Below are 15791 nucleotides of genomic sequence, written 5' to 3' on the forward strand. Positions count from 1 at the left end.
TGTAGTCCCAGCTACTCGGGAGGCTGAGGCGGGAGAATGGCGTGAACCTGGGAGGCGGAGCTTGCAGTGAGCCGAAATCTTGCCCCTGCATTCTAGCCTAGGTGACAGAGCAAGACTCTATCTAAAAAAAAAAAAAAAAAAAAAAAAAGATTTAAACCAGGCACTGGGGCTCCAAAGCCTTTGCTGTTACATTAAGTTGTCTTCTAGGTTGACTAAAATACAATGTGTTGGCAACTGTCTTGGAAGGTAAAATCTGTTTCTTAGCTGGGTGACCTCAATTTTCTCATCTGTGAAATGAGGATGATAATGTTTATCAGTCTTAAAAAAGTAGTTATGAGGGTCAAATAGGCTGATATTGATAATATCCTTTAAAATGACAAAGCATTGAAGAAATTATTGTGCCCCACCGTGTTTGTTTCCCTTTCATGTTTGTTAGGCTTATGGGCTTTGTATGATTACCCCATGTGACCTTGTATTTGTGGATACATGAGTCCTTCCATTAATGGCTGTGTATTTCTCTGGTACCATGGAGGTAAAAGAAGGTCATCACAAACTAAATCTGAGAGCTGTAGGGAGGTCTTAGGAGACAGGGGCCATACCTTTCTCAGAATCACTTTCTCAAGTCTGGACTTAAAGGACTTATAAGTCCTGATGACCTTCCCTGGTATTAGACACTATACCAACAAGCAGGTTCAGACTGGGAGCTAGATTAGAAGGTAGCATCCTTATAGTTGAATCCAACTTGAAGATGAATAAACTCTATCCTCTGAAACACTACCTTACTTTCATGCTATTTTCTGAATTTATTTTGTATAGCTCAGTGCCTTGCAAATGAGGGATTCCATGGAACTTGATGTGATGTGATAATAGTGCCAAGGCTAAGTGACTCTGGGAAACTTTGGCTGGGACAGCACTCCACAGATGGTTGCACATCGATGTGCCCTGGACATCTCCCAAAGACGCTAGGGTATTAGACATCTCTTTTCACAAACCCCTTTATCAGGGGACTTGAATAAATGGTCTCGTAAAATTGTGTTTTGGGGAGCAGACTTTGTGGAATGTTGCCCTAGCCTTTAGTCTTGTTTAAGTGCAATCAGACCAGCATGGTGACCATTCATTAGGCTCCTCCAAGGACAGGGTATCCTCTGGAAAGAGGGCCTGAGCTTCAGGTCCAGTACCTTCCCCATGTGACTAAGCCTTCACTGTTACTTCAGGTGTGTTGCTTTATAAAGAAATTGGCCGTCTTTTCTGGTGCCATGTAAATATGAGGAATTATTACTATAAAAATAAATATTACTATTATAGTAATAGTAATACTAATTTTTACTAATAGTAAAAATTACTATTAAAATAAAAATATAACATATCTACTTTTCTTTTTTTTGAGATAGAGCTTCACTCTGTTGCCTAGGCTGGAGTACAGTGATGTGATCATAGCTCACTGAAGCCTGAAACTCCTGGGCTCAAAGCGATCCCACCTGCTCCGCCTCCCGAGTAGCTGAGACCACAAGTGTGCAACACCATGCCTGGCTGATTTTTGCATTTTCTTGTAGGTGTGGGGTCTCACTATGTTGCCCAGGCTGGTCTTGAACTCCTGGCCTCAGGTGATCCTCCGAAAGTGCAGGTGCGAACCACCACACCTGATCATATCTGCTTTTTAGGTAGTGATCTTCACACCTTGTGACAAAGGTTTGAGCACAGATGGCTTACTACCATAGACGTTATTCAAATAAAATGAATTTTTTAAAAAACCTAGAGTAGCGCCTGCTGTTGTGTGTCTGTAGTCCCAGCTGCTCTAGAGGCTGAGGCGGGAGGAGTGTTTGAGCCCGGGTGGTTGAGGCTGTAGTGAGCTATGTTTGTGTTGTTGTACCCCAGCCTGGAAAACAGAGTGAGATCCTGTCTCTATGAATAAATAAGCAAGCCACTGCCTAATTTTTTTTTTAAGGTCACCGAGTGACTTTCATGAATTTGAATAATTGTTAAACCAGATAATTATAACAAGAAGCTAACATTTTATTGACTGGTTTACTATCTGGTAAGTACTATGCTGTCGTATTATCTAGCCTATCTCATCTGTCTTCACCATTACTCAATGAATTTTGAAAAAAGGTTCTGTTATTCTTTACGTTTTACACATGGGGAAATTGAGACTTTAAGAGATCAGGCTGGGCGTGGTGGCTCACACCTGTAATTCCTGCACTTTGGGAGGCCAAGGTGGAAGAATCGTGTGAGGCCTGCAGTTTGAGACCACCCTGGGCAACATAGTGAGACCCCCATCTCTACAAAAAATTCAAAACATTAGCCAGCTGTGGTGGTGTGCACCTGTAGTGCTGGCTCCTTGGCAGGCTGAGGTGGTAGGACCACTTGAGCCCAGGAGGTTGAGGCTGCCGTGATCCATGATTGCACCACTGCACTCCAGCATGGGCAACAGAGCAAGACCCTGTCTCAAAAACATGCAAAAAATGAGAGAGTGATTTGTCAGAAGTCATGGAGTGGGTAATTGTCAAACTTTGGAAAGTGATACGAAGAGGAGGAAAAGAAGGAAGTAGTTGAGGGAAGGGTAAGGGATGGAAAGAGGAACTGTAAGAGTAGGGCAAATCTTGAGGATAATCAATGAAGCATTTGGTTTGCGCCTATGAAAGGATGACGGGAGCTGGGTGAGTGGGGTAGGGAGGCTCAAAGCAGTTTTATATGCCACATTCATAAGGTGATTAGCAGTGGGGAGACTCCTTGGAGATGATGTTACTGAAAAATGACGTTTAGGAGTTTTGAGTATGTCATTCTGCACCAAGTTTGACAGTTAACGGTTAGTGACTGAAGATGATTTCTGTAAAGTAAACAAAAAATCATCCTGAGTTGATGGTGTTATATAGTAGGCATCATAGCAACAAGCTGTTGGATTCTACAGTGGAGGCTGGCTTTTCTCATTGCTGTCTTCATCTTCTGCATAGTTGTCATTTTTGTTTGGTTCATAGTAATGATTTTAGGGTTAGTATTCCTGACACACTGTTTACAAAAGATACACTGCCCTTTTAACCAAAAACTGGCAACTTTAGTTCCTTGACACCAGGCGCTGATCTCAGGCCTGTTATCTGAATGACAGAATTTGAATCTGATTCTCAGATGCTGCTTTTAAGGTAATGTCTACCCTCATTTTACAACTACTCTTAACTCATAACCGTAGTATTTCTATACCTTATTTTTGAAAAATGTACTTGTTAACTATGAAGCTGTAAAATGCAGCTCTTAAGAAAAAGCAACTGTAAAATTATTAAAACTATTTAACTGGTCTTGATGAATATTAACTAGCCATTCTTTTAAAGACAATATTTGGAGAACAGTGGTTTGACCAGGAATGGTCGGGCTACAGTCAGTACCCTTTCTCAGTAATCCGAATTTCTTCCCTTATTTGCAGGTGCAGACTTTTGGGTTATAGGCAGGGCCCACTCTTTTGCTTTGTGCTGTGTGCCTCCTAGGTTATGCTGCTTATATCTCAGAGGACTGGTATCTTCCCTTCATCTCAGCCCCAGGCAGCCTCTTTGTTTTGAATATGCTGCAGGAACCCAGCTCGTAGGAGTCCCTGCTCCTCACTCTGAGCCTCTGTTTTATCCACTCCTGGCAGATAGGAGCAAAGAAGTTGTAGGAAGGAAAGATTATGAAGGACACACAAACTGTTTATCTCTAGTCAAAATGAGATACAGTAGATTCTTGACATTTGTGAGGTCAATGTCCGCAGCCAGTCACGATTCTCAACTTGAAAAAAAATCATTTTAGCACAGAATTCCTTCCGTAAAATTGCTAAAGTAGAATTGGAAAATTTAAATGATCTCTCTAGACCCCTATCTACTTATCTCACTTGATGACTGATTTTTTTACTGTCTGGAGTACTTATTGAAACAAATTCACACATCTTTTCTACTTATTTCCTTTTGGAGCATTTGGTAGTTTTGTTCACACAATGTGTCTGAGTCATCATTGCATTTGACATTTCAGTCTTTAATTTATCTGAAACTTCTGTTTTGTGGCTAGCCTATCGCTTTCATAAACATCCCCATATTCCCTTCATTCTGTCATCAACACTAGACTCAACTAGCAGTTAATTTTGTTTCATTTCTTAAAAAGAAACAGTTTTTTATCACTTTATTTACAGTGTTCATAGCACTGAGACTAAGCGCTATGACTAAGAGCATGCCTGGGCCTCGGCCAGGCTGGACAACTTGCCCTTGCCCCAGCTTTATGGCATGTGTGATTCAGAATCATGTCTCTGCAAAATGACAAATTACTAAATGTCACAGCAACTTCAGGTGTCACTCAGGAATGGTAGGAACCATAAATACATAGTCTGCGAATGCATACCTGAGTTGTGGAGGAGTGAACCGTACACCTCCTCCTCTCATCCATCTGTTGAGCTCATGAATGTGCATGTATAGTTAACGAGTACTAGTTAAGTTACCAGAGAGCTTTGTGGAAATGGATTTTCCTTCGTGACGTCTATGCTGTAGCTTCAGTTGTTGGCATTAATAACAAATATTTTCATGGGAAGACATGCCTTTTATAATATACACTTTTAAATAAACGTGAAACCGGATTTAAAAACTCATTTTTATTCATTAAAAAATTATTTAAACATTCAACAGATACAAAAAAGTATACAGAAAGAAGGCTCGCCACCATCAATATATGAGTGGTCTGCTTCCTCATAGGGGTTTTTGAATATAAGATATTAACTAGTTTAATCACCACCTGATGTAAGTGGTACATGGTAGACTGGGGCTGCCAGGGATTTATTTACACGAGAGAGTGAGGAGGTTCATACAGCAGATAGAATATCTCAAGGGAGAGTCAGGTTTCACAACTTTGGTTTGGAGATGAGGAGTGGTGTAGGAGAGGGATAGGAGGTAATTCTGAGGAAAGTGTCATATGTCATTTAGTCTGTTCTCCAGCCCTTTTGTTGGAGGCTGAGGGAAAGAACATTGCAATAAAAGCAAATTGTTTCACAAAGCAGGGACTTTCAGAGTGCAATACTTTTGCACTAGTGCCAGCAGTAATGGTCTCGGTCTTCAGTAGTCATCAGCTCCTTGACATGACATCCACAGTGGGCAGTGGTAGCAGCATGCTGGGCATCACTGCCTTTGGTTGCAGCCATGGTCAGCCATGACATTACGTATTAGTGGGAATCAGAAGCATTTGGTGGACATCTGAACCCCAAACTTACCTCTTATGACATTAGTAGTGGCTGGAGACCAATAGAAGTTAGAGGAGATGAGGAGGAAAAAGCCGAATCTTGTCTCGTAGCACAGAGGACCCACCAGGGTGTACTTTCAGGATACTTCCTTAGGAAATCTCAGCACCATTTAACAAAAAAAAATTGTGATGGGGTTTTCTGCAGAAGGAGAAATACTGTTTGTGACTTGCATTGTGACTCTCTTACCTACCTGTTTTGTGTGCGTGTGTGTGTGGCCTGTGGAATACAGGTGGATTGTGGTGTAGCACCAGGTGATACCTACAAGAACAAAACACAAGAGCATTTCTAAGTACTGAAAAAATTTACCGAGTCTCAGGAACACGAATTGTTGAAGGGAAAGGACTTTGTATGTTTGTATGCAAGTATACACATTTACAGAGGGTGACAACAAGGGAGGAAGACTTGGGGTGACTTAGAAGCAGCTTTTCTTAAAATAATATTGGTTCCTGGCTGTTCTGCCTCATTAATAGATGGTGGAAAAACAATCTGTTGTAGCCATTCAGTCTTCTTGTAATAATGAAAGTACCCATAGGCTTCAAAATTAGATGATGGGAGAGACAACATAGTAAATATTTTTATGCTATAATATTGTATTCAGAATCTCTACAAACCTTAGAATGAAAATATGGGTGAAAACTATTTTTACAAAGGTTAGATATATGTTTTGAGGCAGAGTACATTGTGTATCATTAGTACTGTTTCATACAGCAAAGGCATATTCTGAGTATTTCTTAAAACATAGTGAACATTTACTGCAGGTTATGTACAGTACTAGCTTTTAGATATCTGCTACTTTCTATTCCTCCTGTCAGGATTTTGCTGCTGTGAATTTTGTACATATATGGTTTTTAGGTAGGAAAAGACTAAAAATCTATTTGTGGCATCTGCATGTCTTACTGACATTTTGTTAGTAAGCATGTACTTTGAAGGTACTTTATCAGATACATGTTGCACTGATGTGGACTTGGTATGTATATTAAGAACTTTGGCCCTAATAAACTAGTTTTGTCATGTTCTGAGGTGTACCATATTCTGGTGAAAGTAGATTTTGCCAGATTTTCAGAGGAGAACAAAACTCTATAAAGATTAAACAACAGTTAACAAAGAAAGCTCACTGTTGGAAACAGTCTGACCTGGGTTCAAATGGTGGCCATGCTACTGGCTGTGGTTTTGGTTGAGTTACCAAATCTTTCTGCACCTCAGTTTCTTCAGTGTAGACTAGAGGGTTGATAAAATCCCTGTTTTTCTGAAAAAGAAATAATTGAAATAATATATGTAAATTGCTACTTTGAATCCTTTTCTGAAAGAAAGAAAGATTGAATCAAACTTACAAAAGTATGTATTGTGCCTGACACTTAGTATCTGGTGAACAAATGCTATTATCAAATGCTATTATATTTATGGAGACTGTAATAACCAGGATAGTCACAGCTGACAATTTTATACTATAAGATAATTTCACTAAATTTCCTTAAAGTATACTTGCCAAAGAAAATAATGGAAATGGTTATCTAGAGATTTTACCAGAAAAAAACAGTAAAACTTTTTTTATTAAAGGATCACTCAGATATTACCAAGTTTATCCACCAGGGGGAAGATATTCTGTCGCTCTACTGTCTATCAAAAAAAAAGTTACCACTCTTAAACATCACTTTATAGGCAGTCGATATCATTGCTGGTTGTTACCTGTTTAGTGAGAGAGAAGTCATACTAAGTCTTAATTCATTTCATATTTCTATTATGGATTAGATTAATTCTTTCTCAGCCCTTTACATCCTAGGTCCTGTTTTGAGGCTGCAATCTTAATGGTAGTGAAATCTGATTTAAAAAGAATTACTTTTAATTGATGCATAATAATTGTACACATTAATGGTACACATGTGATATTTTGATACATGCATATCATGTGTAATGATCCAGTCAAGGTAATTGGGATATCCTTCACTTCAAATACTTATCATTTCATTGCTTTGGGAATATTCAAAATCCAATCTTCTGACTCTTTTGAAATATACAGTAAATTATTTTTAACTATATTCACCCCCTGTGCTATAGAATACTAGAACTTATTTCTCTTATTTAACTGTAGTTTTATACCAGTTAATCAACCTTTGTCTATTCCCTCCCTCCCGCCCCCTTCCCAGCCTCTAGTAACCACTGTTCTATTTTCTGCTTCTATGAGACTTTTTTAGCTCTCACATATGAATGAGAACATGTGATATTTGTCTTTCTGAGCCTACCTTCTTTTACTTAACATAATGTCCTTCAGGCTTATCCATGCTGTCACAAATGACAGGATTTCATTCTTTTTTATGGTTGAATATTCCTGTGTGTGTATAAACCACATTTTTAAATCCATTCATCCACTCATGGACACTTAGGTTGATTCCATTATCTTGGCTCTCAAGAATAGTGCTGCAATAAACATGGGAGTAGAGATACCTGATATACTGATTTCCTTTCCTTTGGATATGTACCCTGTAGTGGGATCACTGGATCTTATGGTATTTCTATCTTTAATTTTTTTGAGGATCCTCCATACTGTTTTCTATAATGGCCATACTACTCTATATTCCCACTAAGAAGATACAGGAGCTCAACTTTCTCTGCATCCTCACCTGCATTTGTTCTTTTACATTTTTCATAATTGCCATTTTAATTGGGGTGAGATGATATCTCCTTGTGGTTTTAATTTGTATTTGTCTGATGATTAGTGATTCTGAGCATTTTTTTAATGTACCTGTTGGCCATTTGTATGTCCTCTTTTGAGAAATATCTATGTAGATCATTTCCCCATTTTCAAATCGGATTATTTGCTTTTTTTGCTGCTGAGTTGTTTGAGCTTCTTATATAATCTGGATATTAATCCCTTGTCAGATGGATAGTTTGGAAATATCTTTTCCCACTTTGTAGGTTTTCTCTTAACTATGTTGATTGTTTCCATTGCTGTGCAGAATCTTTTTAGTTTCATATAATCCCAGTTGTCTATGTTTGCTTTTGTGGCTTGTGCTTTTGAGGTCTGTAAAATCTGATTCTTCTTCAAATTTAGATTGTGTAAGTTTTGAAATGATCAGAAATAGGCTTAATAACATGTCTAATATTTGATGTTTTCTCTACTTAAGGGGGAAAACAGAAGAAAAAATATTGAAGCATCTAGTAAATTCCAGCAGAAATTAGCTGTAATTAAAAGAAACAGAAGTTTTTTTTTCCTATTAACTATTTAAAAGTGAATGTATATTATATATGTAAGGAGACTGCACTTTTAAAAATCTTGAATTTTTGAACAAAATTTTCAAGCATATACAAAACTAGGATGTAGTAGAATAAACTATCATGGACCCTTCACACGTCTTGACAATTGCCAACACATTGCCAATCTTATTACTTCATCCCCTTATTAATTTAGAGCAAATTTCTCACATTACATCATTTCATCTATTCCTTTCAATTTGTACCTGTAAAATATAAGGAACAACTCCTCTTTTAAAAGTACATGCTGTCATCATTTTGCTTAAAAAAAAGCAACAGTATTTCTTTGATATCATAAAATATCCAATTTGGCATTCATACTTTCCTTCCTAATAATCTTTTGTTTAAATCAGGGTCCACAGATTATCTATGAATTACAATATTGTGATTGGTTGATATGTTTCTTAAATCCCTTTTCATCTAAATTTCATACTTCCTTGCTCATCTTTTTTTGTAGTTTACAGTATTGGCTTTCAGACTTTTTGGTCTCAAGTTCCTTTTCACTTCTAAAAATGGTTGAAAGCTCAAAGAGGTATTGTTTTTATAGTTTATATATATATATATTTGCTATATTAGAAATAGTTTAAACTATTTAAAAATAACAGTAAAACCAGTACATGATAGTATATATAAGCATAATTTTTATGAAATATAATCACAGTTTCAAGAAATGCATTTTTTAAACATTTTTGCAAATCTCTTTAATGTCTAATTTAATAGAAGATAGCTGGATATCTGCTTCTGCATTCTTGTTGCATTGGGTTGTTTTGCTTGAAGTATATGAAGAAAATCTGGTTTCATGCATGTATGAGGTTGGAAAAGGAAGGAATATTTTAATAGACTTTTCATTTAATAGTGAACATTCTTAGTTACCACACTAAAACTTGACAGGTGGTGGTAGTTTCTTAAAGATTATTTGCAGTGTGCAGTTTGAAACCTTACCAATGAACCTTATCAATTATGAATCATAATCTGTTACATTAAAATCTGTTGGGGCTAGGTGCAGTGGCTCATGCCTGTAATCCCAGCACTTTGGGAGGCTGAGGCAGGCGGATCACTTGAGGTCAGGAGTTCAAGACCAGCCTGGCCAACATGGTGAAACCCTGTCTCTACTAAAAATGCAAAAAGTTAGTCAGGTGTGGTGGTGGGCGCCTATAATCCCCAGCTACTGAGGAGGCTGAGGCAGGAGAATTGCTTGAACCCGGGAGGCGGAGGTTGCAGTGAGCCTAGATCATGCCATTGTACTCTCCAGCCTGGACGACAACAGCGAAACTCTGTCTCAAAAAAAAAAAAAAAAAAAAAAAAAAAAATCTGTTGGTCCATCTTGCACTTTAAATGGATCATTTACCTATGCATAATTTTGTACCATCATGTGTTGGTCATTTTGAAAATTTTGCTTAACCGAGTTAGGCAGATCTCCCAAGTGTTGACATATTTCATTATGAAATATTTTAAACATCACATCCATTACTATCACCACCCATCCACTGCCTTAGAAAAGTCTTTAGCCATCTGGAAGCTGGCAAGCCCATGGTGATGCTTGTAAGTGTTACAAAATCCTGATTTTTCTCTTGAAGGTTCAAATTTAATTGGTAGCTACAAATACTGTTAGTGTTTTCTTTCATTTGACAGGCCCACTTCATTAATTTTTGACAAAATATTTACCAGATATCCAAACCCGAATAAACATAGCTTGTTAAGTGAAAAAGGCATTCCGTTAAAAACCAGGAGCTTGCATCCATGGTACTTTGGCATGTCAAAGTACTTCCCATTTCATCACACAATATTAAAAAGATGTATATTCAGATATCAAGACTTAATAACATTTATTATTTTTACTTCATCAATAATGGTCTTTAGTGAAATTGACATTTATTTACTGTGCATGCATGGTGGGGAAGAATGCAATGGCTGCTACTACAGTTGTTGCCACTGCAGCGGCAATTTTATCCTCTCTTGGTTTTGCGCTATCAGTGCAAATGTCGACACAGTGAAGAAGGCAAAGAATGTGTGAGTATTTTTATGAAAATAGTTGACTTTTTGGACCTTTTGAAAGGGGCTCAGAGACCCTTGAGGAATGCATGCTTTGAGAAATGCTGCTAAAGAATTTCTGGTAATCTGGATTTTCTTCCTTATATCTTTGTGGTATGATTTAACAACAGGCTTTCTTTCTCTGATAGTTCCTATAAATAGACTTGATCAGATTAGGTTTGATTTTGTTTTTTCCTGGCAAGGCTACTTCATAGATGGTGTTGGGTTTGCATTCCTGGCAGCCATTGATGGTTGTTGCCTAGAACCATTAATTTATTAAAGGTTACAAATTATAATATTCTATCATTCCTTCTTCACTTATTAGCTGGAATTCTTTCTAAGGGGAAACTTTATCTGCCCAATGATATGGTTACTCTAACATACAGATCACATTGGAAAGGCAGGATAAATCCGTGTTTCCTTTTCCAAATAGTGAGTTGGTTTTCTTGAATCCTGAGAAGGTGATCAATGAGGTGTTCTTGGTTTATTTGTTTGCTTTGAATGTCATTATGAACTTGTGGATTTCAGTTTATCTGATGTGTTTCAGTTCACTGCAGCTAAAATTAGTAAGGATAGTAAGGATACTACTTTGCCTTTCTTTGGCCAGAAGAAAGGGGCCAGAAGAAGGGGCCTATTCAGGTTGGCTCTTAAATTCTTTGGATATGACTTCTGTTGTCTTTGATAGTTTCTTTGCTTTCTTGTTTGACAAGATGTTTCAGTTTCATCTTGGACATTTCCTGCTATTGAGCAGAAATCAGCTTCTTCTATGGGGAGAATTGTGAGAAATGGTATTTAGACACCACAGTCTGAAGCTAGACTGCTCATTACTGTTGATTGATGATTGTTTCTAGATTCTTTCAGTGGACAAAACTAGAAAATACACATATTTCTAAAGATAAAACACATCATGAATTCATACTGTGATACCTCCATTCAGATTTAGGACCCATCAATCTTTCATCAGTTGTCTATGATACCAACATAATTACTTATTTGTTTTTCTCATGTTACAAAGACAGCAGTCTTAGAACAACAATGTCAATACCACAACCAATGATGTGATTATGGAAATTTGTTTTCCAATTTTTTTAAAAAATGAAAATTAGAAATTTTATCACAATTTAGGTAGCCAAATTGGTTATCTTAACAGAGCCTTTTTATGGGTATTTGCTGTACATTTTGAGACTGTTTTCCTATTTCCTAGAATAACAAATTGGCAGATTATCATTTATCCATACCTACTTTTTTCTAGTGTCTTAAAACAGAAAACAAACTACTTACAGGCAAGGAATTCTATCCATATGGCATTATGACTTTTTGTTTTAAGTGAATATGCCTTGAATAAATGAATTTCTTTTGTTTATGAATAGAAAATGTGTACCATAACACTTTTTAACTAAGACATTTTTATTAATATTTTTTCTCTATACTTTTCCAAGGATCATACTAGGAAAAAAGTGTTAATATTTTTGAAGTAGCTGTTTTTAGATCCAGGGATATGGGATATTGTGATCAAGAAAATTATGTAATTAAGGGAAACTGAACTAATGAGTACTAAATTAAAAACAGATTTCCATGTGGAATATTTGGTGATATGCCTTCTTTTCCCCTTTCAGGTTAAAAAATAAATCATGACTGAATCTGCCTCTAGCACAAGTGGTCAAGAGTTTGATGTGTTCAGTGTTATGGACTGGAAAGATGGAGTGGGCACGTTACCAGGAAGTGACTTAAAGGTAAACCCTCTTTATTACATACAATTATGTGTGTGTGCATCTGTGCGTATGCTTACTTAAAATTGGATACATATGTGAAATAAAAATTAAAAGCATTAATCATAGTGGTGTAGGTTTTAGATGATGCTTAGACCTCCACAATAAATTTGCAAGACAATTTGAAATGCTGATGGAATGGCAGAGCCTTTGTCACTTGGATAAGGGGAGTAAGGAATGTTTCTGCAGTATGTGCTTATTTCGCAGAAATTGATTTATAGTTTGAAGAAGGATCATCTCAGTTTTGACTCTTACCGTGACAGCCTATAAATGCAGAAATGGCAGACTTAGAAGAGCTATCTTTTTTGATTTTGTAGTAATGGGCTTTGTAACTTTAAGTGAATAGCCACAATCTCTGTGTCCTAGAGTTCTCATTTAAAAACTGGATAATGTTAAAGTATTGAATAAATAGGATTATTCACCTCTCTTAAATTAATTATACTGTAAATATGGATTTTTATATAATGACTTGTTCAAAATCGGGTTCTTCCTGTAAATCCGTCTGCCTTAGTATAGATGAGAACTCTTTGGAGAGCAATACTTCAGTCTGCTGCTTTTGTATAACCTTGCCCTGCCTCCTTTTCCCAGTAACCCCAAACCTATTCCAGGACCACTTCTGTTGTCCCATGAAACATGGTTGCGCAAGCACCGATCTGGGAAACCAACTACCCCCATCTCTCATTTCTAATTTACTTTTGCTCTGATCCTATCTCTGGAACCTTGAACCGCTCTGTGGCCCTTTAGACTTTGTGTTTGCACTTGATCGTTCAGGTATTTGAACTTCACATCTCCCCAACAGGCCATTGCTGGGCTTACCTCTCAAATGTTTGGTATTCTAGGCTGTCTTGAATAGAAATTCTTGCTCCATTATTTAGGCCTCCTGGAATCTAGTCCCTTTTAGTGGCTGCTTGACAAGTATCCTAGCCAAGCCTGCCCTAGCTCATCCTCAGTGGTGAGATTTGGACAATCTGCCTGTCATTGGAAAAATACTTAGATTTTAGTTGGGTTGGGTTTAATTAAGTGTAATGTGCCAATACCTCTGAGTTTAGTTTAACAAAAATGTTGCACTGAGGTTTAGTAGAATCTGGAGAGGAGATTGGGTTTTCAGTTTTAGCTCTGTATGACCTTGAAAAAGCCAGTTAATCTCTTTCGGTCAAGTTTCCTCTGCAGTAAATTAGGAATTAATTGAATGCCAAGCGTTTTGCTTGCGCTAACATTCTGCAAATATTCATCTGGATAAGATATGACAGAGAAAGGTTGCTGAACATTTTTGAGAAAGAAAAACTGTTTCTCAAACTGGTCATGTCAACTACATAATAGCTACCCAAGCTTTGTCAAATTATTTCAATTGCCTAAGTTTTGGAAGCCTTATCTGTAAAATTGAGGACATTAGAATCTATGTGATAAGGTGGTTTTGAGGATTGAAAAAAATAATAGATAGAGAACACTTAACAAATTGTATTTTTTCTGGCTTTGTGACTTACTATGTACAGTGCCATTTTTAATTGCTTTACTCCTTTATTTCCCTTGTGTGTTTTTATCCATTTTCCTCTCAATGGCTTTTTTAAAAAAAACTGTCACGTGGATGATGAAATTTGTAAGTTTTTTTCAGTTAGCTTTTAACAATAGAGTGAAGTTTCCATCCCTAAGAAATCTGTATTGCTTTAAGGTTTTCTAAGCAATGAGTTTTAGAAATTAACCTATTACTTGTATTAAGGTAATCAGGTAATTAAGCCATTTAGTGGGTATTATCATCTGAGTTATTTGATAATGACTTTCAGACCCATCTAATTATCTGGGTAATTGCCATGTATCCAATTCATGTGCTGTAGACAGTTTGATACCTCCCTTAAAAAATAATTTAAATGTCATTTTCTTTTACTTTATGACCCTTTTTATCTGAGATTCAGAGGTGACCCAATTGATTATATCACTGAAGATTTCTAATTCACTTGCTTCCTACTTAAAATCCAAGTTGCTTAAGAAATCTGATTAAGAAATTGATTTTTCACAAAATTAGGATATTAGAAAGAACTTTGAATGAATCATGAAATTTTCTCTCACTTCATTCTTTGCCTATTTTATCCTACCTAGGCTTCTATGTTTCAGTGGGTAGAGGCATCTAGATTTCCTAGGCTAAAGTTAATTCAGTTAATATAGTCAGCAAATCTATAGAAGTCAATTTCTTATCATGGGAACAGGTTTTTGTATGCCTCAATTTTTGCTGTTTTGAAATAACTTTTCCTGTAAAATCCCCATGATTGCTATCCAGTCAAGTTACACCCTTCTTCTTCACATTTTTTAGCAGTTGCCCGAATCTTTTTGGTGAAGTTCAAGCCCCTTAAGTTTACCACAAGAGTTTTTTGGTGGTCTGGCCTCCGCTTTCCTCTCTGGCCATGTCTCATTTCACTCCCACTGCCACTCTTGTTTTCTACCCAGCCCAAACCACTAGTTGAAGCCTTCACACGCTGGGCCCTTGTTACTGTTCCCTGTTGCTGGAATCCCTTCTCCACACTGGGCTATCGCATGCTTATATAAACAGAGCACAGACATCTCTGGGTGCAGTAGGGGAAAGAATAGAGAACGTACTCTCTGCTGAACACTCTACCTGCATCTTTTTATTTAATTCTTTTATTTTACCCTTTTTAAGATAGTTTTTGTCTCGTCAGTTTACAGATGGGGAAATGGAGGCCTGGAGTAGTTAATTCACTTGTTTAGGTCAGTTACTGGCAGGGGTCTCAAAACCAGGCTTTTCTGATATTTAAAATGGATTATCTTACACCTGCTATACTGCTGTCTAAAGAGAGAAAACACCTTCATATCAAAAGAGATGCAAGGAAAATTTTACAGGAATTTAGAAGAGGTAAAAATTTATTTCAGCTGGAGGGATCAGGAAGGCTTTGAAAAGCAGATGTCATTTGAGCTTCAGGTGCCTGGAAATATGTAGGAGTCTCCATGAATACTTTAGGGAGGAAGGGAAGGAGAAGGGCTTCCAGAAGAGGGAGTAGCTTAAGAAGGTACAGAGTGTTAAGGGAGAAACAGCAAGTGTCCACTGACATTCTTGAAAATATTATAGTCATTAAAACACTTTTGCCTAAGCAAGCTTTGGAAACTTTACCAATGCCTAGTTTGTCCTTTTAAAATGCAAATTCGTATTTGTAGATTAATGTCTCATCGCCAGCTGTAAGAACAGGGAGGTGACTAAGTGGCAGTGCAGAGGGACATGGTAGGGCTTCCCATACCTGAGCAGTTTCCCTACCTGAGCTTCTAATTATGTCTGAAATTTACAGAGAATTATTCCTCTGGGTCATAATGTCTTTCGGAGTCTCTCAGTAAAATGCAGATACACTCCTGAGAGGACAGCATCTTATCTAGTAAGAATAATTGCCAGTTAGCCAAGAGCAAGACCCTGCCTGCAGTAGCAGGCAGAGACCCAACAGTAAAATTCACCGCACTCTTAATACACGGTTTTTGCCTTGCTTTGATTAATGTTGAAA

The 15791-nt window shown here is 37.2% G+C and overlaps 1 protein-coding gene across 14 annotated transcripts in view; it reads left to right on the top strand.

The window, feature by feature from the left end:
- Positions 1-15791, top strand: part of L3MBTL3 (L3MBTL histone methyl-lysine binding protein 3) — a 127887-nt gene that overhangs the window by 16852 nt on the left and 95244 nt on the right. For all 14 annotated transcript variants that reach the window (XM_063813457.1, XM_016956299.4, XM_063813462.1 and 11 more), the window contains one exon: positions 12142-12258. In XM_063813457.1, the coding sequence (XP_063669527.1) occupies positions 12157-12258 (102 nt within the window). In that variant the 5' untranslated portion in view covers positions 12142-12156. The remainder of the gene's footprint in view (positions 1-12141; positions 12259-15791) is intronic.

The sequence above is a fragment of the Pan troglodytes genome, chromosome 5 (assembly GCF_028858775.2).
Source record: "Pan troglodytes isolate AG18354 chromosome 5, NHGRI_mPanTro3-v2.0_pri, whole genome shotgun sequence".
NCBI lineage: Eukaryota > Metazoa > Chordata > Mammalia > Primates > Hominidae > Pan > Pan troglodytes.